At 35.4% G+C, this 21,353-nt stretch overlaps 2 protein-coding genes, 1 long non-coding RNA gene and 1 pseudogene across 3 annotated transcripts in view; 3 read left to right on the top strand and 1 right to left on the bottom strand.

Annotated features, from left to right (window-relative positions):
- Positions 1-20,624, top strand: part of LOC141671285 (glutathione S-transferase T1-like) — a 58,979-nt gene extending 38,355 nt beyond the window's left edge. The window contains exons 2-6 of the mRNA XM_074477480.1: positions 17,705-17,778; positions 18,806-18,866; positions 19,668-19,747; positions 19,925-20,130; positions 20,264-20,624. Of these exons, the coding sequence (XP_074333581.1) occupies positions 17,705-17,778; positions 18,806-18,866; positions 19,668-19,747; positions 19,925-20,130; positions 20,264-20,443 (601 nt within the window). The 3' untranslated portion in view covers positions 20,444-20,624. The remainder of the gene's footprint in view (positions 1-17,704; positions 17,779-18,805; positions 18,867-19,667; positions 19,748-19,924; positions 20,131-20,263) is intronic.
- Positions 2,814-3,649, top strand: LOC141671602 (uncharacterized). The gene is made up of 4 exons (XR_012555183.1): positions 2,814-2,961; positions 3,068-3,156; positions 3,360-3,452; positions 3,551-3,649. It is a non-coding gene; the product is annotated as an uncharacterized LOC141671602 (long non-coding RNA).
- Positions 7,211-10,137, top strand: LOC141671527 (putative phospholipid hydroperoxide glutathione peroxidase). The gene is made up of 6 exons (XM_074477798.1): positions 7,211-7,245; positions 7,927-8,004; positions 9,374-9,435; positions 9,551-9,669; positions 9,760-9,915; positions 9,990-10,137. Exons 1-6 carry the CDS (start codon positions 7,211-7,213, stop codon positions 10,020-10,022), a joined length of 483 nt encoding a protein of 160 aa, XP_074333899.1. The 3' UTR covers positions 10,023-10,137.
- LOC141671526 (xyloglucan-specific galacturonosyltransferase 1-like) lies at positions 10,386-12,193 on the bottom strand (annotated as a pseudogene).
- Positions 20,625-21,353: the final 729 nt, after the last annotated feature.

Raw genomic sequence — 21,353 nt, 5'->3', positions numbered from 1 at the left:
CCGCAGCCGCTACCCTTCAGGTGCGCACTGGGTAAACCCTACGGGTTCACGCAATAGCCTGCAAACCACGTGAACCAAGCTAAACCGCATTTAGGGACATACTCTAACTCAGGAGGCATAATCATAAATTCTCCTCCCCTAGTGATCCTTATATCGTAACCGTAACCCCTTATAAGTCACCTTATCAGTCGACCCTACTTATAAGTTGAATTTACGACTTATAAGCTGATAAGTTGAATGTTAGTAACGACGTACTTTGTTCTGAATATATTTTGATTTTTTCTTCTTCATCAACTTTATTTTATAAAGTTATGTTTCAAGATGTCAATCTAATCAAAATTCATTAATTTTAATTAGATGTTGAATTGTTGAATTATAATTTTAGTGAAAATAAATGTAAAGCTATTTTATTGAAAGTTGAAAAAGACTTTCATTCATAAGAAAAAAGAATTACTATCGTTGGGATCTGATTCTACTGCAGAATCAGATCCCAACGATAGTAATTCTTTTTTCTTATGTATGAAAGTCTTTTTCAGCTTTCAATAAAATAGCTTAACATTTATTTTCACTAAAATCATAATTCAACAATTCAACATCTAATTAAAATTAATGAATTTTGATTAGATTGACATCTTGAAACATAACTTACTTATCAACTTATAAGTCGTAAATTCAACTTATATTTATTAAATATTAAAATTAAGGACATATGGTTTTAGTTTCAGTTTTGGCCAAAAAATGTCCCAAACCAAACCGTGCTCCACCCTAGTTACAACTCCAACTTTAATTATTTTAAAATTTTACAAAGAGAAACTTAATATCCTTAATTATTAGTTGTTTAATAAATTTTTATTCACAAACGTCTCTGTCAGCGTAATCTACGTTTGTTTATAGTAATATTCTTAATTATTATTATTATTTGTTTATAGTGATATAATCGAAGTCTTCGAATCAGATTATCGAACTTTTAAGGTACCAAAAATTTAACTTTTATGGATTACGTCAAATGTTTTATCAACATATGTGCACTCGCAAACATCGAACATTTAAAAATTAAAAGTTTTACAATAGATTATTCTTATTTTTGTTTTAGATTATAGACAACGGTTTAGGACAAAAAACTCTTGTTGGAAAATATATGAGACAACGGTTTGTGTAAGAAACCGTTACACAACTATTATTTAAATAATATAGGATATGATAACGGTATCCTGTAAGAACCGTTATGTGATAGTTGATCTTACAACAGTTACTATATCTCCAAATATATGGATAATTTATATATTTTTTAATTTTTGATTTTTAGGTTTAAAAAAAATTAAATAATAACAGATTTTGTTGATCGTTGGATTAAACCAGATCTGTATCTAGGCCGTTGGTTTGAAGTGAATTTTTTTCATTTTCCCTCTCTTTTAAATTTCATCTCCCCCTTTTTTTTTAGTATCCCCGAAATATCCCCCAAAAACTTTACTCCCCAACCTCCTTCTTCCCCATCAGTTACTCCTCGTCATAACTCCCCAACCCCCTTCTTCCCCATCATCAGTTACTCTTCTTCACGGCGATCTTCTTCACACAATCTTCTTCCTCTTCTGCACACAATCTTCTTCCTCTTCTTCACACAATCTTCTTCCTCTTCTTCACACAATCTTCTTCCTCTTCTTCCATTCGATTATACTGGTATGTTTCTAATTCAATTAGAGACCGTAAAGCCCTCATCTATGTTGGGGTTTTTTATTTTTAACTCAATATTTTATGAGATTTAAATGTTGCATGCTCTGTTTGATGGTATTGTGGAGTGTCTTTGCTTTGCGGAATGTTGCATGCAATGTTTGATGGTATTGTGGAGTGTCTTTGGTTTGTTTTATTATGTAAATTTTGCATGCAATTGTGGAGTGTTGAGTGTTGATGATGAAACCCCTGGTTTTAAACTGTAATTATCTCATGATGAAACCCCTGGTTCTTGCTATTCTCTTGTTTTTTGTTCCAAATGGATATTAATAGGGTGCTAATTTCTGTTTGAAATCTTGTAACTGTGCTAATTTCTTGTTTTTTGTTTCATGTTTCTATTGATTTTTGAGATGAAATTACTGGTTTGTTTGTTATTACTCTGCAGTCGATTAGTTAGTTGAATGTGCCCTGTGCTACTGTCCTATAATAAATGGATAATTTATCTTTATTCACATGCCGTAAGTTGTACGATTATAAGCTAGATTTTATTGGTGGTTGAATGTTTGTTTGTGTACATCTCTGGTTAGTTTAGGCACTCAAAGTGTGTCATTTTAAGTAAAATTTATAATACGCTTTTAAGTGGGAAAGTTAAGATATCTCAGATGGTTATTCTTTTGTTGTTTTTAGGTTCTTTTACCTGTAATGTCTTTGAGTTTTATTGAGTTTACTGTCATGTTAATGTTGTACTTATTCCTTGTTTGTGTACTTCATAGGTTATGGCTACTCCTAAGAAGAAGACCAAGGCAGATAGATAAGGGAAATTTGAAAAAGAAAGCGTCTCACAGGAATGGGTTCGAAAAGACACGATCTTCACCCCATCCAAGGACAATGAGTGTGCTAAGGGCTTTAAGAAAGACAAAGTCCACGAATAGCGAGACCTCCACTCCATTGAGTTCTCCCTCAAAAACTGTGAAGAAGGCCATTTCTGAAAACTTACAAAAGAAAATATCAAAGAAAAGAAAACGAGAAAAAGTTGTTACCAAACCGGACAATACTCAAGGACTAAAACTATTGAAGCGAGGCTGTGTAACAATGCACCGAATTGTGAAACGCAAGATCCGAGGGATCAAACTTACTGTGTCTTTTAATGCAAAAGGAGAGCCATATGGTGAAGAAGGTAAAGAGATGCAATCATATATTGGAGTTTTGGCAAGAACCAAAACCCCGATCTGGCATGATTCTTGGAAATGTGTTCCTAAAGAGACAAAGACAAAAATTTGGGACTGTGTGCAGGTAAAATGAATATAAATAACTTCCATCATTTTAACTTTTATTTTTATTATTTGTTCTTCATTAACTAGCACCTTTTAACTTTAAATTTGTTGGTATATGTACGTAGATGGCTTATGTTGTACCTGAGTCTGCAAAAAAGTTGGTATTCAGATCGGCCGGGGCAAAATGGAGGGAATTTAAATGTCGGCTGACCAAGTACTACATTTTTCCTTATCTGGATCAACCTCAATTTTTTGCACATCCTCCTGCAGATTTTACTTTTATAGAAAAATCACACTGGGACATATTTGTTGCTGATCGCACGTCGCCTGAGTTTCTGGTATATTTCTACTTAGCTTTATTCATTTTAATATTTACTTAGTTATGATCTTCTAACCTTATTGCTGCTTTTTATGAAGAAAATTCATAAAGAACAACAAGAAAGAAGGAAGCTGAGTAAATATCCACATCGAATGTCTCGAAAAGGTTATGCTAATCTCGAGAATGAATGGGTTAGTGAAATGGAATAACATGCACATTTTTTGCTTCATATTAATTTTACAAGCATGTTTATGTTATTACTAAGGTGATCCTTTACATGTAAATGTAGACTGAATCTCATCCAGATGCAGAGGAAGTAGATCGGTCGGACACTTGGATCCTAGCAAGGATGGACGAAGATGGTAATTTTTTAAATGATGAAGTTGCAGAAAAAGCTAAGGAAATTGTAAGTTATTAATATAATTGTCCATTCTATTTGATGCACATATTTGTGTATTTTTTAATAAGGAACTTAAGTTTCAAAAGTTAAATTTTAATAAATTATATACACATGAAGCCTTTCTACAGTTTATCTTTTTCTATTACAATGTATAATTCGAATTAGTGGTCTCTAGTTTAACTTAGGATTTGTTTGTATGCCTTTAGTGCTAGTAGCATGTTGATTGTATCATATTTAATATTAGTAGTTAATTATATATTTTAATAATCCCCTGTTCACTAAGAGAATCAAATACACATGTTTACATTGAAAATTGGTTCATAATATTAAATGTCTATATTTTGTATTCTGTGTTGGTTAATATTTTATTTTAATATTTTTTATCCTTGGATTAGTTTGTCAATGAATGTACTTACTAGGTCCCCTGTACCACCAAGTAAACTAAGTTGTCTCTTGTGCTTGCAATTGAATCTATTAAATTAAATATATTAAAGGATGAATGTGCTTATAACTAGTAAAAACAAATTGGTGTTAGTTGTGTAATATTTTAATTAAAGGATGAATGTGCTTAAAGGATGTATGTGCTTATGGTGAAAAATGTTACTGAATTTTTTGTAGAAAAAGATAAAGGAGGAGGTTAAGGAAGGAAAGCTTAAAGTTGAAGGTACTAATGATGTGTTAACAATGGCGCTCGGTAAGCCTGAGCACGGAGGCAGAGTACGTGGTCAGGGAATTCATGTGAAGCAGTCGGTTTATTTTGATCTTCCGAGGGAAAAAAAAGCGAGGACAGTGGAAGAAAGGGTACGTGAGGCAATTCAAAAGTACATGGCAGAGGAGACTCCAAAAATTATTAAAGAGAGAGATGCATTTTGGGCTGCTGAATTTGAAAAATACAATGCACATTCATCGAAAAATGGTGTACAATATGATGGTAGTCCGAAACCAAATTCCCAGCAGGCAAGCTGTCACTCTAAGGGTGGGGTTGATGTGGATGTGGATGATCATAAAAATGTGACATTGATAGATAATTTGTTTGTGGATTTAGCGGTAGAGCTTGAGGATAATAAAAAGGTGGCAGGTGAGGATGATAATGGAAGGGCTGTTGAGGAAATGAAAGTGGATTCTTCAGGTGGTTCTGTATGCCGATTGGCTGTTGGATCGTTGAGCAACATTGTTGCTTGTGCAACAATTGATGAAGTACACGTTTCCGAAGGACATGAGAAGACTATCCATGGAGTAAGTCTTGGAGAAAAGAACGCAAGGGTGTCTATCACTAAAGTCATTCAAGGAGATGCTAAGATTCCCTTCCCTATCGGGGATGAAATTTTGACTGCTCAAGAAGCCATGGGAACTTTTATTGCATGGCCGAGAAACTTGATAATTGCAGGAAACAATAGCAGTACTTCTCATGTTTTGGCCGCCAAGGTCAGAATGCTTTTTTAGTATGGTTAATATATGTACTATGTGTTTGTTTAGTCTGTTTTTTTAATTATTTTTATTTGCAATTGTTTTAGAAAACCAAGAAAGCCCGTGCTAAGAAAATGAAGAAGACGTATAAAGTAATTGAAGATGTTGAACCAGAGCTTGTTGTTCAAATTGGTCCGAATTATCCTTCTGCAATGAAACGTTTGTAGACATGGGCAAAGGAAGCCTTGAGTGGTGGCCGAACAATTTCTTTTGAGCTAAGCAAAGAAGCATTTGGCTTTACAAAGAAGCAAATCATGTTCTTATCTGATATACATGCAGTGTGCTCTGGAGGTGAAATGGCCGGCTCTGTCATTTGCCTTTTTATTCAGTAAGCTTTTCATTCAAAGTTTTTTTTCCTAGTATATAGCCTTGGAATAAGTATGACAATCTTTACTAAGGACTGCTTAATTTAATTTGTAGCTTCTTGAATGAATATGTGAAGAAGCATAAGATGGTCAACATGATTAGCTTTGTAGATCCGGGCACAATCGGTGCCATTGGATGTGGCAGTGCAGTGCAGAGGTCGCGTGAATTGTGTTCAAGATTTAAAGATTCTAGGAAAGAGCAGCATTTTCTCCTGCCGTACAATGATGTGTAAGTATTTTTACTATCCCAAGCTATTAAGCTGTTAAGCCTTGCCAGTTTTTTATTAATTTTTTTCAAGAATTTAGCTTTAATTTTGTAAGGAATGGGTTCAACTGTATAGTTAAACTCGATAATATTTGTTGAAATTTATATTAATTGCATTGGTTCATTATAAACGTAATCAAATGCCTTGACAGTTTTGAAGTTAATATAAAAGTAATCAAATGGCTTACAGTATTTAATTGATTTTGTTACTAGATGTTAGGTTTGTTTCTAAGACGGGGGAAATTGTATAGTTCAACCTCATAATATTTGAAGTTCAAATTTGATGATAATTGTATAGGTTCAGTTTTAAAGTTGATTTATTTACTGGAATTTAAATTTTATCAGTATGAGCCTTCAATTTTTGATGTTATACCTGATCATGTTTATTACAGTAAATTACACTCTACTAGTATCACATTTTAGATTATTTTTCACAAATAGTGAGTTTAAATAATTTTTAGGTTGATTTTAATTCAATAGAAATGTAATTTTTTTTATGATATTTAAGTTGTTTGAGTGACAAAAAAGCATCAAATTTAGGCTTTACTATTTAACAAGCACCTCTGTTTATTTTTTGTAGCAACCACTGGACCCTGACAGTTGTCAATCCAGACGCAGAGGTAGTCTACTATATGGACCCTCTTAAACGCCGAATTGCAAATGGAGAATGGGTGGATGTTGTCGACAAGTAAGAGTTCACGTTATAAAATTTGATTATTAAGTCTTAACTTATAAATCTTGTCCGACCATATTTTGTAGTGGTTATTTTGTGTTTTGATATATCTCGTTTTGGTTGCAGTGCCATTAAAATGTACAAGGAGGATTTGAAAAAGGTTCCGGAGAAGAAAGTATTGTGGGAGAACATGGCGGTATTTATTTATTTTTGTGATCATATATTAATTATGTTATTAAAGGAGACTGGATATTTTAAATGATTTTATGTTTGATATTTTAGGGAGTTCCAGTGCAAACCGGGAACAAGGATTGTGGCCTGTTTGTGATGCGATACATGATGGAAATCATTCATGATAAGGAGCTGGACTTTGCTAATAAGGTGACAATTGACTATCGATGGGCCTTTTCATCCACTTTGTATTTACTCTTATAAGGGCAGAACATGTTACTTATACAAAATTTTGGATCATATTTCAGTGGCTGCGTAGATCAAACCTGGTTTACACTGAGGATGACATCAACGAGATCAGGGTTCAGTTTGCAAAATATTTTATGAAACATTGTGCAAGCTAGGTCCTCGCCTTTCTTTTCTTTTGAACTTATCGTAAACTGGATGTTTTATGTATGTAGTTGGTGACAAGTAGACTCGTTTGAACTTATCGTATGTTGACAAGTAGACTCGTTTGAACTTATCGTATGTTGACAAGTAGACTCGTTTGAACTTATTGTAAAGTGGATGTTTTATGTATGTAGTTGGTGATAAGTAGACTTGCGATAATGTATTTTGTGTTCGGTGGATTGCTGGTAGTTTGGTAGGTAGATCTGGTTGTTTTGGATTGTTGAACGGATGGATTATGGTATGGTATGGATTATGGTGTGGTAGTGAATTGGTTTTGTTTTGGCGGGGGCCTAGATTATGGTATGATTTTGTTTTGGATTATGGTATGAATTATGGTATTTTTATTTTGGCAGGGGACTGATTTTTGTGGTTTTTTATGCAGCTGGTTTTAATTAAATATGAAATTGATATGCAAAATGCATATACCTAATAAGATAATGGTTTTTTAAACTGTTGTCTATTACTTAGTAAACTGTTGTGTTACAAATGTTTCTTCAATGGTTCCCGAAAAGTAATTCGTTATCTATTTTGCATTATAACACCACCCTAAAACTGTTGTCTAATAACTATTGTTTGGAAAAGATATTTAAAATTGGAAAGAAAATTTAGAACTTTCTCATGACGTAAATAAACCGTTGTTTATTACTAAGAAAACTGTCATGTTAAAAATGTTCCAACAATTGTTTTTCTAAAACAACCGTTGTGTCATCCAGATTGTAACCAGTGTTAAACACTGTTGTTGAATCTCCCTTATTACAACTGTATTAACAACCGTTGTCCAACCTTCGATCACACGAGTGTTGGATAGACAACGGAAAAACTACCTTTCAGACAACGAAAAAAAAACAGTTGTATGATTGCAAAAATGTTGTAGTGATGGCAAGGGTAATGATGTAGAGCTAAGCAAGTACAAGGGCAAAGTTTTGTTGATTGTCAATGTTGCATCTCAATGGTATGTTATTGATTTATCGATGAGGTCCTGAGACGATGTTCTGTGTACAGTAGGTCACACGTTTGATTTCCGCTTCACTTTATAATGAAATAACACCTAGAGGGGGGTGAATAGGTGATTATGGCTAACTAGGATTACTTTTAAATTTTACCCGATAATAGCTTACTGAGATTTTAACAACTGAACTATAATCTGATAATGATAGTAAGCTGAGATGACTAAATGCAATGCAGAAAATAATGTGCAGGAAAGTAAATAGAACACACAAGAATTTTAGCCAGGTTCGACCCCTAAGCCCCTATGGTCTACGTCCTGGTCCCTTACCAACTTGGTAAGAGAATATATTATTGATCAATGAAGGTTACAACTACAAGATATAACAATATATCTCCCTTTATCCCAGCTGCTGATAATGGCTTGTTGAAATCCTGTTTAAGAACCTGCTCTCTAAGTACTATACTACCCCGTAGTACAAACTCCTCTAGCAAGTACCACTAAACCCTTGTTTCCCTAGCCAACTTATCCAGCAACTAATCAATACAATTTGAACAATACAAATCAATGATAAAGTTTACAACTCAAACTATAAACTCTCTCTAAGATGAAACACGTGTATATATTTAGAGCTCGAGAGTATTTTGAAATAAATAAAGATCAGGAGTTGTATGTGTTCTTGCTTGCAAATTCGTCATCATAAAACTGCAAGAAAACCTCTTATATAACCACACATTAACGTTTGAAAACAGCCTCAACAAATTACAACGGCTAGAATCCAATTCTACCGTGTAAGATCGTTGGGATGGTTTCCAACGTTCATGTGTACGTTAGATAGAAGAGAAAGAAAGATGTCCAATGTACAGAAAATATCTCTTCTATTTTGTAGAGGATAAAACGTTTTAATAAGAAGATAAGAGAAAGAGTTTGAAAGAGAAACAAACTCCTATTCTTTAGGAAATCAATTTGAATAAGTAAAAACGTTTTATAAATGAGCTCTCTATATATCATGCAGGTATATTATATTAGAGAAGTCCTTACAACTGATATATATGAAGATCCTATAAAATCTCCATGAAATTCGACTTTCTTGTTGAATCTGGACTGTGCATCTTAGCTTGCTGTTATTCTGACATAGTTGATCATAGCTTGCTGAAATAGATTACTGTCTTATGATAGCTTGCTGTCATGATACTTAAACAGCAATGACATTAAGCTGTTATATCCTGCAGACATTCTCAAATAACAACATGATGGCTTGCTGTGTTGTGATCATCAAAACTAAGGAGTTACACATAATATCTTGAGGATTTAGCAAAATGTGCATTTGTTAAAGAAGTGTATTGGATTATGATTTGTTTGCTTTGATGTGCAGTGGCCTTACCACTTCAAACTATACCGAGTTGGCAGAGTTGTACAAGAAGTACAAGGATCAAGGTTGGTTTCACTGTCATGAGTTTATGATCAAGCTTGTGTTAGCTGAAGCTGTTGTTGAATCCTTGCATTTGTTTAGTGTTTTTCGTGATTAACAATCTGGTGAGTGACTTTACAGGACTAGAGATTCTTGCATTTCCATGCAACCAGTTTAATGGACAAGGGCCTGGGACTAATGAAGAAATTGAAAACTTTGTCTGCACTCGTTTCAAAGCTGAATATCCTATCTTCAGTAAGGTAAGGATGTTAGTACACGTTTTGATCTTGAACTGCAGTATGCTAGACCTGTTTTGTCTGAGAAACTTATGTGGTTTTTCGATTATTTAGGTTGATGTGAATGGATCAGATGCTGCTCCGTTATACAAGTACCTCAAGTCCGTCAAAGGAGATGAAATTGAAAGGAATTTTGCCAAGTTTTTAGTCGATAAAGATGACAAACTTGTTGAACGTTATGCTCCCACAACCACTCTGCTTACCTTTGAGGTAACAATTACTTGCATGTCATTACACAAGTTAATTATATTGTGGCAAACATATGATCATTTCGACTTCTGCAGAATGATATCAAGAAAGTTTTAGGAGTCGCTTGATAACCGGGATTGAGGCCTGAGTTTTAATGGTCGACTACTAACTACCTCGTCTGCAACATGTATGGAGAATATAGCGTGTGATTGAGAAGATTTTAAAGAAAATATAGTTATGTTGTGAGTTTTATGAGTGTTTGCTCTGTGGAGCAAGGGAAATGTTCAGTGTAATGTGTGAATTCTATGTGTTTGCTGTAATGATGAATAATACAGAGATAAATTTTGTTAATTGATGTACTCATGTTAGTAAAGAATTACAAAAACTGCAGAATTTTCTGGTCTAATCAGGTATTTATGAAATTATCTTCAAGCAATTCATAACATGTACATTATAAATTTGAACTATTTAACACCATGACATTATACACTTTAACCCAGTCTGGTTACCTTCTCAAGGAGATTATTCATTGTTATAGAGAAGGCATCTTGAAACTGTTCAAAATCTGAACTTAAATCTCCATAAATCAATCCAGGCAACAATTCATACACTATATACCTCCTCATGTCATCCCTGACCTTCTTAGGTATCTTCATTAGCCACTCTACCACATTCACCTTCGACTTTCTCACCTCTTCTTGATCTATAAACATTGAATACTTGCCGTGATCCTCAGGCAAATGCCATGAATATTGATAGTAAGCTGTGAAAGGATCAAAAAACACAGGAATGCAGCCTGATATTAGAGAATCAAATACAGATTTTCTAGTTGGACTGTCACCAGGAGGTTGTAAGCAAAATTCAGATTCCAAGAATAGTTCGATGATGGATTCAGGCTGATCACAACCTCCTGAACTACAATTCTGAAACTTGCATGTTCCAGTACTTGCTAAAGTGCATTGGTTGATCAGCACTGATCTTATACTGTCTGGAGAATCTGGTCTTGCACCTCCTGCAAAGCTAACGAGGTTGTTTCAGCTTGATTGGATGATCTTGAATTGCCATGAGATAATATCTTCATCGGATTGAGGATGGAAGTAGGTAGGATGTGGGATTCCAATGTCATTAACATGCCAAGGTTGCCTTTCAATCAGTAGCTTTATCGGGTTTTGCATATCTTCAAGATTCAAAAATGTACTTCCCCATGGGGAATCATCCCTTCTCCGAAAATCCCATGAAACTTTACCCAAAACAAAGACATGATCTTTGCCCGAGTTTATAGCCCATGGTTTCTGCAGTTTAAGCCATTTTACCAGTTCCAATGCCAAAGCCTCCTTAACATCAGGAGAGGCATTCTTGAAATGCCATCTCAAGATGTCTAAGCCACCATAGAATGGAACATAGAATAGCTTGGCTTCATTTTCATTATAAACTCTACAAGGATGCTTCATAACCCTGGAATGAAAAATTGGTTCCAGAGAATACTGATGAGTGTTGTACCAGGCTTTTCCAAGCTTCGGTATTGGCTCTCCCAGTGCCTCATTCCTGAAAAATTGACAAAAATCCAACCAAGGAGACATATCACTACACTGAGCTACCAAATCCTTGTTAAACTTTGGTGGCAAATCATACACATAAACCCCTCTTCCATCACATGTTGTGAGGCTACTTGAATTTGATCTCCATGATCGATGCACTTGCAGATGCTCTTCCACGGCCTTCACTGCAGATTCAAACTCTAAAAGCATGTTGTTATTGTTATCAACAATGTTGCTAACATTAAGGTTTTTGTTGTTCTCTTGAACATTATAACCAGGAATATCTTGTGTGACAAGAGCCTTGTCGTCATTGATGTCAACAGGACCATTCTCTCGTATGCTCACTTTGAGTTTATGATCATCAATATTGTTCTCTTGAACAACATAACTGGCAATCTCTTGCGTAACAAGAGTTGCGCTGTTCTTGATATCAACACTAGGAACACTTTCTCGTATGCTAACTACAAGTTTATGATCATCAACAGAACTAGCATTAATGAGTGGAAGAGGGATATCAAAATTAGGTTGTGCACCAGCAGAAAGGCAATACAGACTGTTGAGCTTTCTCGACGATACGCATACATGGACAATGTGACCAGAGATGATGGTTGTGGTAGAAGACAGAGGAAAACAAGAACCAAAAGAAGAAGTGTTAATGGAACTCGAGAGAGTAACTTGGAAAGGATGAATTGAAAGAAACCAAGCTCTTTTGCAGCTCTTTTCGAAGATTTAGCTCTTTTCTTAGACAGTGAAAGGGCCATTTTTGTTGGCTAAACAAAACTTAATTTTCTTCAAGATAATTTGCTCTGTTTTTAGGGAAGATATTCAACACAAGAAGAGTGCCTTCAACATAAAGGCACGTCTTAGGAGGACTTAAATTGTCCCAAAAGTAGGCTGCACGTTGGCATGTTAATTGCATATAGACACTTGTTTAATATGCATAATTAAGGTTATAAACCATAAGCTTGCATGGCTAATTATATTATTAAAATGAACATACAATGTAGGATCAACCATTATAAGAAAAGAAGGTCAAAGATAATAGTAACCTGAATAAAAATGCTTTGACAGTATGATTTTTAGTTTAAGAGTGTGCTATTAAAAACAACGAAACAGAGCTAGCCTCCAGGTCAGAAAACAACACCAGAAAGTTTTCCTTATCTCAAACAAAATTCATTATGAAAACCAGATTTTTTATTTTGAGACAAAATCAAAATATCAAAGCCAATATCAAAGCCTCTTTAGCATCTTCGAGAACGCCACTTGCATTACCTAATGTGGATGCAGAGCAAAAGAGTGTTGCTCAAGTTGCTGCTGATGTGGCGGATGAAGAAGATGAGGAGCAACTTTTTGTAGCATCTTGCTTTGCAACTAGTCATTCAAGTGCGAAGTGGTTGATTGGCAGCGGTTGTACTAATCATATAATGTTTGATCGTGAGCTTTTTAAGGATTTGGACACTTTAGTGGCTTCCAAAGTGAGGATTGGGAATGGAGAATATATTGCAGTCAAGGGAAAAGGCAGAGTGGCAATTGAAAGTATTTCAGATGCAAATGACAATGATGTCTTCAAAGTAATGGGGAGCAACCTGAGAATTATGTTGTGAAATAAATAGAAGATCATGCATATTTACTTAAGAAAGCCTTATTTGGCCTCAAACAGGCCTCTAGAACATGGAATGGCAGAATTGAGGAGTATTTGATGCAGCCTGTGTAAAAAAGAAGCCTAAATGAAACATTGTGGTTAAGGAACGTGTTACTAGATTCGAATATGAAAAAAGAAGGATGCACAAAAGAATCAGCCGACAATCAAGAAGAAATTAGTATCTCTCACAATCATATTCTTCATGCTGATATATTTAAGAAGGCTCAGATAAGAAGCAAGTTTGAGTTTCTTAGCGAGAAACTTGGAGTTTGCAGCAACCAAAGCAAGGAGGAGTGTTGAAATTTGCTTTAGCTGCTGCAAGAATGTGATGCTGGAATTTCAGATATTTATTTTATCTCTTAGTTATATAAATGTGTTAATAAATAAGTAATTTCATGTACCACCAAAATATTTTACTAGACCCGATGAATGTAAATATAAAGCATCATATCTATGATCAAGTAATTTTATGTACTCGCCTAGTACATTGTAAATGACATGACGTGCTTGTCCTTTGAACAAATGAATGTGGTCTGTACGATGTTTACCTGAGTCAAAAACAACCAACAACTTCTGCTCCTTTGCTTTATTCATGGCAAGATCATGGACAAGATCGTGGACCCTGCAACTCAAAACTTGATTGTACCATTGCAAATCAATAACCTGCATCATATTACGATTAAATAGCTCATTCAAACAATCTTCAGCCAAATCCTCCATGATTACTCCGTCACCTTCCCCGGCTTCTTATATGAATTCCTCTGCAATCCATAGAAGCTTTATGTCGTCTGGATCAATCAAATGGTCTTCGGGGTACCTTGCAAGATACAGAAAACAGTCTCTCATTTGGGGAGACAAGTTATTATAACTCAAGCTCAGTATTTCTTCAATCTGGAGAGAGCCATCTTCCTTCAATTGTTTCCATATATGCTATTTCACCTTTGACCAATAATCGTAACTCCTGTTGTGCAATGATAGGCCGCTCAGTATCACAATTGCAAGTGGTAAACCTCGACATTTACCAACCATCTCCCTTCCTAATTTCTTCAAATTCTGGGTTATTGGTTCTGCTCTCTTACAGAACAATTGCCAGCTCTCATCTTCCGTTAGAAAATGGAGTTGATAGACAAAACATTTGCCTTCTGCCATCTCTGCAATTTTTTTGTTTCTTGTAGTTATGATAATTCTACTACCATTCTTCTGATTCGGAAATGCAATTTTTAATTGGTCCCATGCCTTGATGTCCCATATATCATCAATCAACGCCAAATAGCGGCCTCGATCTTGAAGTAACTTTGGCAGGTACTGCAGCAAATCATGCTCATCCATGGTTGACAAATATTTTTCATGCTCAGGTCCCATAAAAGACTTTACTATCCTCTTCAGAACATCTTTCATGTCAAATTCGTTGGAGACACAAACCTTAGCATGAGTGTCAAAATTTCTCAACTCGCTAGAGTTGTACAACTTTGTGTGTTAGGAGTTGTCCCACATCGTTTGTGGGAGAGGCAGTTTGCTAGAATATAAGGAGCCAGGTAACTCCAATTAGTATGAGGCCTTTTGGGAGGTGCCCAAAAACAAATTCGTGCGGGCTTGGCCCAAAGCGGACAGTATCATACTAATGTGGAGTTAGGCCTGCTCAGCAAGCCCAACAAGTGGTATCAGAGCTATGGTTGTGACGGTCCATAACAATCTCACGTGGGCTCCAGAAGTGACCTAGGAAGAGGCAGACGGGCCTTCCAGTATGGGCCTAGGGGGAGCAGATAGTCAGATGGACTTTCAGTATGGGTCGAGGGGGAGCCTGGTCACACTGAAGGAGGCAGAATCGATAGGTGTCGGGCCCGATATGTGAAGGGGGAGATTGTTAGGAGTTGTCCCACATCGTTTGTGGGAGAGGCAGTTTACTAGAATATAAGGAGCCAGGTAACTGCTCAGCAAGCCTAACATTGTGGCAAGTGAAGTCTTGCCCAAGCCCCCCATACCGTGAATTGAAATGACTTTGAGGGACATATCCTCACTATTAAGTTCAGCCTTCAAAGTCTTAAAATCATCCTCAAAACCAACCACTTCCACCTGGTTATGAATGGCGGTTGTTCTTAATAATGTTCTTTATTTCTTCTGCACATTTGGAGTGGCTAAGATGATGTCAATACCGTACTCAATTCGCCTATTCTTGATCACAACAATCCTTCCCTTGAGTGACTAAATATCCTTTCCAATATCAGCAAGAATAACTTCTTTTTTGAACATGCAAAGACAGCCCCGAAATGGCACCACTCACACACCCTCTAGTTGGAGTAAACAAAGAGACTAAGCAGAGGAGTCAAGTAGTTACCAACTAAATAATTTTTAACCTAGCTAGTGTAGTAGTGTGTAAGAACAGATGTTCTGGCCATGTTCCTTATAAAATTTGGAATTTGTTGGACTTGAAATTTATAAAAGTCCAATTGAGAAAGACAAAACTCATATACCTCAATTAATTTATTTCCCGGGGGTTGATTTGGATTGCATTATGTTATATTCTATATATAATTACCTTTAATGGTAAAAATGTTTAGTCACCAGTAGTAACTTTGATTAGCACGTCGTGTCGATACATTAGGATCAACTGAGTATTTGTCCGATCAATATGACTATTGTTGCCTATTGCCTAAATTGGAACATAGAATAGCATGGCTTCATTCTCATTGTAAACTCTACAAGGATGCTTTAAAACTCTGGAATGGAAAATCATACACATAAACCCCTCTGCCATCACATGTTGTGAGGCTTCTTGAATTCGATCTCCATGATCGATGCACTTGCCAGATGCTCTTCCACCACCTTCACTGCAGATTCATTCAAACTCTGAAAGCATATTTTTATTGTTATCAACAATGTTGCTAACAATAAGGTTTTTGTTCTCTTGAACATTATAACCAGGAATATCTCCTGTGACAAGAGCCTTATCGTCCTTGATGTCAACAATAGGACTCCTCTCTCGTATGCTCACTTTGAGTTTATGATCATCAAAATTGTTCTCTTGAATAAGATAACTAGCAATCTCTTGCGTAAAAAGAGTTGTACTGTTCTTGATATCAACACTAGGAACACTTTCTCGGATGCTAACTTCAAGTTTATGATCATGAACAGAACTAGCATTAATGAGTGGAAGAGGGATATCAAAATTAGGTTGTGCACCAGAAGAAAGGCAATACAGACTTTCTCGACGATACGCATACATGGACAATGTGACTAGAGATAATGGTGGTGGTAGAAGACCAGAGGAAGATAAGAATCAAAAGAAGTGTTAATGGAACTCCTAAAAGTAGGCTGCACATTAGCATGTTAATGAACTAACCCAAAATGCCTTTCACGGTACTTCGATGTCTTCAATATAAATTTAAAAGTAACATTAAGTATCCAATGCGAGTATCAGCTAGCCAATTCTCCGCTGTTAATTTGAGTATTCGTCGCTAACAGTAAACCAATTAAATAAATGTAATTATCGGAATTGAGGTGTATGTAATTACTGGAATTTCTGGTTTTGCTGAAAGAGTACAAGTAAAAAACCTCTACCTCTACAATGGGAGGGTGAATGTGGAATGTGACTCTACCTTCGTGGGAGTGTCAATGTCGATGTGACGCCACACCACGACACGACAAGACTCGACTCGGGTCGGGTTGAAATGCGATTTAGGCGAATGTCTCGGTGTCTCGCTTACGCGAGGCGACCTGGGCGAGTAATTTTACTACTTGTTTAATTAAAATATTTACTGATTTATTATATTATTTTAATCTGAATATTGAATCTGTATAACATGGAAATTAGTATTTGCTGATCAGGAATTTCTAACTCTGATTTGCTGAAATAAATACTGATCAGGTGACATATCCTTATTTGCTGAGGCTGATAAATCCTGACGCGCCTGGATCATGATTTGCTGAGTGTAAATACTTTACACTGATGGGTTGTCCTGACTGTTACATTTCTGATTCTGATAATATTCAATTAAATGTTGTTTAAGTCATGATATTTATTTTGTGATATGCAATCCTTTATGTGATATACGAGAAAGTATTCCTGGTATCAAACAAAATTCATTATAAAAACTAGATTAACTTGGCAAGTTTGGCTTTGTTCACAGGTTTGCTCACAGCCGACGGATGAGGATTTATGTCACTCGACGGATAATCCTTTTGATTATCAAACGGATGACTCTCATCATCCGTGGAGTCTACATCTGTTAGCAATCCTTCAACTAAATTAGATTCCAGCTTCTCCTTGCTCTTTTTCCAGGCTGTATCACAAAAGGACTCAATACCTTGAACTTTAGTGATTTGAGCATGAACATCTCTGGATGATTTCCATGCCTTAATCACCTCTTAATCTCATTTAAGTTGCTTCTTCAAAATCTCTTCTTTCTTCAAGGACTCGGTTAATTCATCCTTAGCAATCTTACATTCTATTCTCAATTTCTCAAATTCAATAAACTGAGACTATAGCAATCGCCTTTCTCAACCTTGTCGTGCTATTATAATCTTCTGCAAGTATGTATAAACACACTCTTAGATAGCTTTTTATGTATGTTTGTGTGCTAGTATGTTTTTAATCTTTGTTTCTTGAATTTTCTTGAATTTTCTTGATTAGGCTTCATAGGATTGAATTTGAAGAGATTAGTGTTTCTGTTGCCAAGGGTCAGCAGTTTACTCCTGAATATAAAGGTTCTTTCATTTTAGAATTGTTATTGTTTTTTGCTTTATATTTGGTATTGTGTAGGAGATTTTATATTTTGTTTAAAATGATTGTCTTGAGTTGAAATGAATTTTGAAGAGTTTCGTCTAATTATCATGTACTATAGTAGTCTAGTACTATGTATTGAAGAGCTAATAGTTTTGAGAGTGGGGAAGAAGAGTCACTTTTAGTATGTTAGCTTGAACATGGAAGAATTTTTGTTCTTGAGGAATTGTAATTAAAGAAGATTCGTTGCCCACTAAGCTACAATATCATGGACCAAGACGATTGATTGATTTTTCATTGTTTCTGGTTCCTAGTATTTGACAGAATGTGGGATTGTATGGCAAGAGCTTTTGCACAACCATTGGCCCAATAATTTAAACAATATACATGTTTTAAGGCTTAGCATCAGGTGATTGTCATTGTGTATTATTCGGTGTTGCGGTAAAAATACCCGACCTACGGGTTGTGTTGAGAGCCAATGACAGACCCAGTAATATCAACATGTCTTGATTCTTGTGTTCATATCTTGAGAATTTGATATCCCTCAAAAATTCAATTTTTAGACATATTTGGACACTTAAGCTAACTATTGCCCCGACTCCTAGATATCCTCAAGTCCTAAATGAGCCCTTTGAATGAGGAAAGTTGCTAACATCTGAGCAGGATATAAATGTTAATCTCTTATCCTAAAATTATAAGGTTTTGGGAGAGTTAGCAACTTAACATGTATAATATTACATAACTGGTGTATTTAAGTGTTCACATGACTTGATATTCATTTTTTAGGTAGATCACTAGATCAGAGAACCCCTAGTATTTGGAGTGTTAGCATTATCTTACAACACAAATACTAATATAATTCATAGTCTTCAGTCAGTTTATGTTTAATGTAATTGCTTGCAGATTCGTAGAGTGTGTTTTGGTATCTGTGTGTGCACGCGCTATATTACTCTTAAACATATAGTGTAATTAGAAAGTTGACGTTATCATCTTTCAAAATGCTACTTTCAGTAATAAATCCTATGGGAAAATTGCCAGCAATTGTTCATGGAAGTTACAAGCTCTTTGAGAGGTACTCCAAGTAACTTGCCGTTGCTAATTGACTTCTACCTTGTTTTCATATGTTTCTTATTAACTCAACTTTTCACATCTAATGTGTTTGATTGTTTAGTAGATAAGAGATTTCTAATTTCCTTGTATTAAAATTCATCTACCTAATGTGAAAAAAGCTGTTACTTTTTGGTCTCCCCACTAGTAGACAATCTTATTTTTAGCCTGCACATGTTAAGATTTTTATTTGACCAGGTTCTAGTTAGTTGTATCTAGCAGTCATTAAACTTGCATAACAAAATCCCAAATTTTTATGATGTGCATCCATGCAATTCTTATCTATCTCGCTTGTTCATTTCCTGGAGTTGCAGATCACTGGTGAGTAGTGAGATTGCATCTATCTAATTGTCTGCAGTTTCAGCAAGGTTGATGCACATCAGGGGCGAATGTAGTTTTTTTTATTAATTGGGGGAAAATCCATGGAGACGACCTACATAATATGTTGATAAAATCCTAGGCCCTAAAAACATTTACATACGTTAAGATCCACTGGGGGCAGTATCCCCCATGCCTATGCGGCTATGCCCCTTGACTCCTTGTGCATGCCGTTATAATTATCAGTAATATCAAGACTTGATGTATACATTTTCTGGGTCATAAGTATAACTTCTGTGAAGTTTTATGCTTCTATAAGTCCTAGTTTGAACAGGCTCGACATGAATTAGCTAATTTTGCTTAGAAGAGTATTGACATGAATGGTAAAATGTCTAACTCAACTCTTTCCTATCTGACCTAATTCTGACTCTTTGCAACTCACTACAAGGTATCCATCTGATATACAGAAAAGAGCAAAGATCCACTCCGTGTTAGATTGGCATCATTCGAATTTACGACAGGGTGAAGGTGAATGATAATAGTCTAATCTACATTTTTAATAATCTTACTTTTGTTCTTAACCAGCATTTGTTCAAGTACATACCCATTCACACTTATCCAGTCTAATCTTCGTCACTTGTTGATCATCAATGACATTCGGAATTATAATGGCTATTATTTAATGGTTCAAACTTTCTTTTTCAGTTGGTTATGTTCAAAATAGGACACTTAAACCTCTACTTGGTGGTAAATTGGATCCAGAAGCTGCTGTTGTTAATGAAAAGCTTCTGTCTAAATCTCTTGCAAAAATCAAAAATTTTTGGCTCAAAGGAGATGGTAAGTTTCTGCTGGGAAACTTCCAACCATCAATTGCGCATCTCAGCTTAGTATGTGAAATTATGCAATTACAGGTAAATCTCATTTTAACCTTTGCTAATATTGCTTTCTCCAGAGTAGCCCGACTAAAATTTTAGGAGCATTATTAAAAATTCAATATAGTAAAAAACTGAAGAGCAGTGTCTAACATATTGTTGTTGAATTTAGCTTGTACCTGAAAGTGATCGTAACCGAATATTAAGTCCATACAAGAAAGTTCTGCAATGGATTGAGGATACCAGGAATGCAACTAATCCATATTTCGACGAATTACATTCATTTATCTTGGAACTCAAAGCCGTGCTGACAGTAGACAGCTCAGTAGTTGTAAACGAAGTGACTAAGTAGAGTCCTGCAGTGCTATCCAAGTTGTAGGGACGAAACACCTGTAATGTGGTCTGTGAATCTCTTTGTTTAGAGCTCAGTTTTACCAATTGTTGCAAAGGAATGAAATAAACAGTCAAGTGTAGTAGTATGCAAGAACAGATGCTCCTGTTCCGAATAAAACTTGGGGTTTGATGTTTACAAATTCTAATGAATTATGGCCCTTATTCTCACAATTTGGGGAGAAAAGGCCCAAAATCTCACAGATGTTATAAAATGGCCTTTTATATCACTCACAAACGTAATATTTAGTTGTGTTTATAATATATATATAGAATGATAGAGCTAGATCAGTGGTTAGGTGATACATTTTGGAGATTTGTGTCCTAAGTTACGGAGGTTTGAATCCCCTCAATAGAAAATCAGTTTTTTGAACTAATACTAACGCAAAGTAACAATGCGTTGGCTTTGCACAAACGCATCAAAAGAATGTGTTTCATAATTAACGCAATATTAAAGTGTGTTTTTTGATTTAATTCAAAAAATAATAAAGTTAATTATCACCATTGAACGCAAGAAATAGTTGCGTTTTTGTACTGGATAGGAAATGGAAAAAAATATTGCGTTTTTTAGTGTATCAAGGGCCATTTAATAGCGCATGTGAGATTTTGGGTCTTTTCTTCTCAAATTGTGATACTAAGGATCATTACCTAACAGAGCAATCATATATACTCTTTTATGACACCAGGTCCAGCCTATTTTTTGTTCCGATCTTCTATGTTAATAAACCTCAGCATCATGAAAACCCATATTTGCAATTTGTTAAAAATTCTTAAAACATAAACCTCTCGGAAAAGCCCACATTTCCGTTTTCTTGATTCATTGGGACATTTTCGCAAACATGTTGAAGGCTGCTCCATTTCTTGGTAGAATA

This window comes from Apium graveolens, chromosome 7, assembly GCF_009905375.1.
Source record: "Apium graveolens cultivar Ventura chromosome 7, ASM990537v1, whole genome shotgun sequence".
In the NCBI taxonomy this organism is placed as follows: Eukaryota; Viridiplantae; Streptophyta; class Magnoliopsida; order Apiales; family Apiaceae; genus Apium; species Apium graveolens.
Note: the sequence above shows the minus strand (reverse complement) of the source record. Positions and strands in the feature narration are given on the sequence as shown.

Excerpts from the sequence above, each read along its gene's own strand:
- LOC141671527 (XM_074477798.1), top strand. The coding sequence starts at position 7,211 with ATGTATTTTGTGTTCGGTGGATTGCTGGTAGTTTG. Across the intron at positions 8,005-9,373 it reads GTCAATGTTGCATCTCAATG|TGGCCTTACCACTTCAAACT; the intron begins GTATGTTATTGA and ends TTTGATGTGCAG. Across the intron at positions 9,436-9,550 it reads CAAGAAGTACAAGGATCAAG|GACTAGAGATTCTTGCATTT; the intron begins GTTGGTTTCACT and ends GTGACTTTACAG.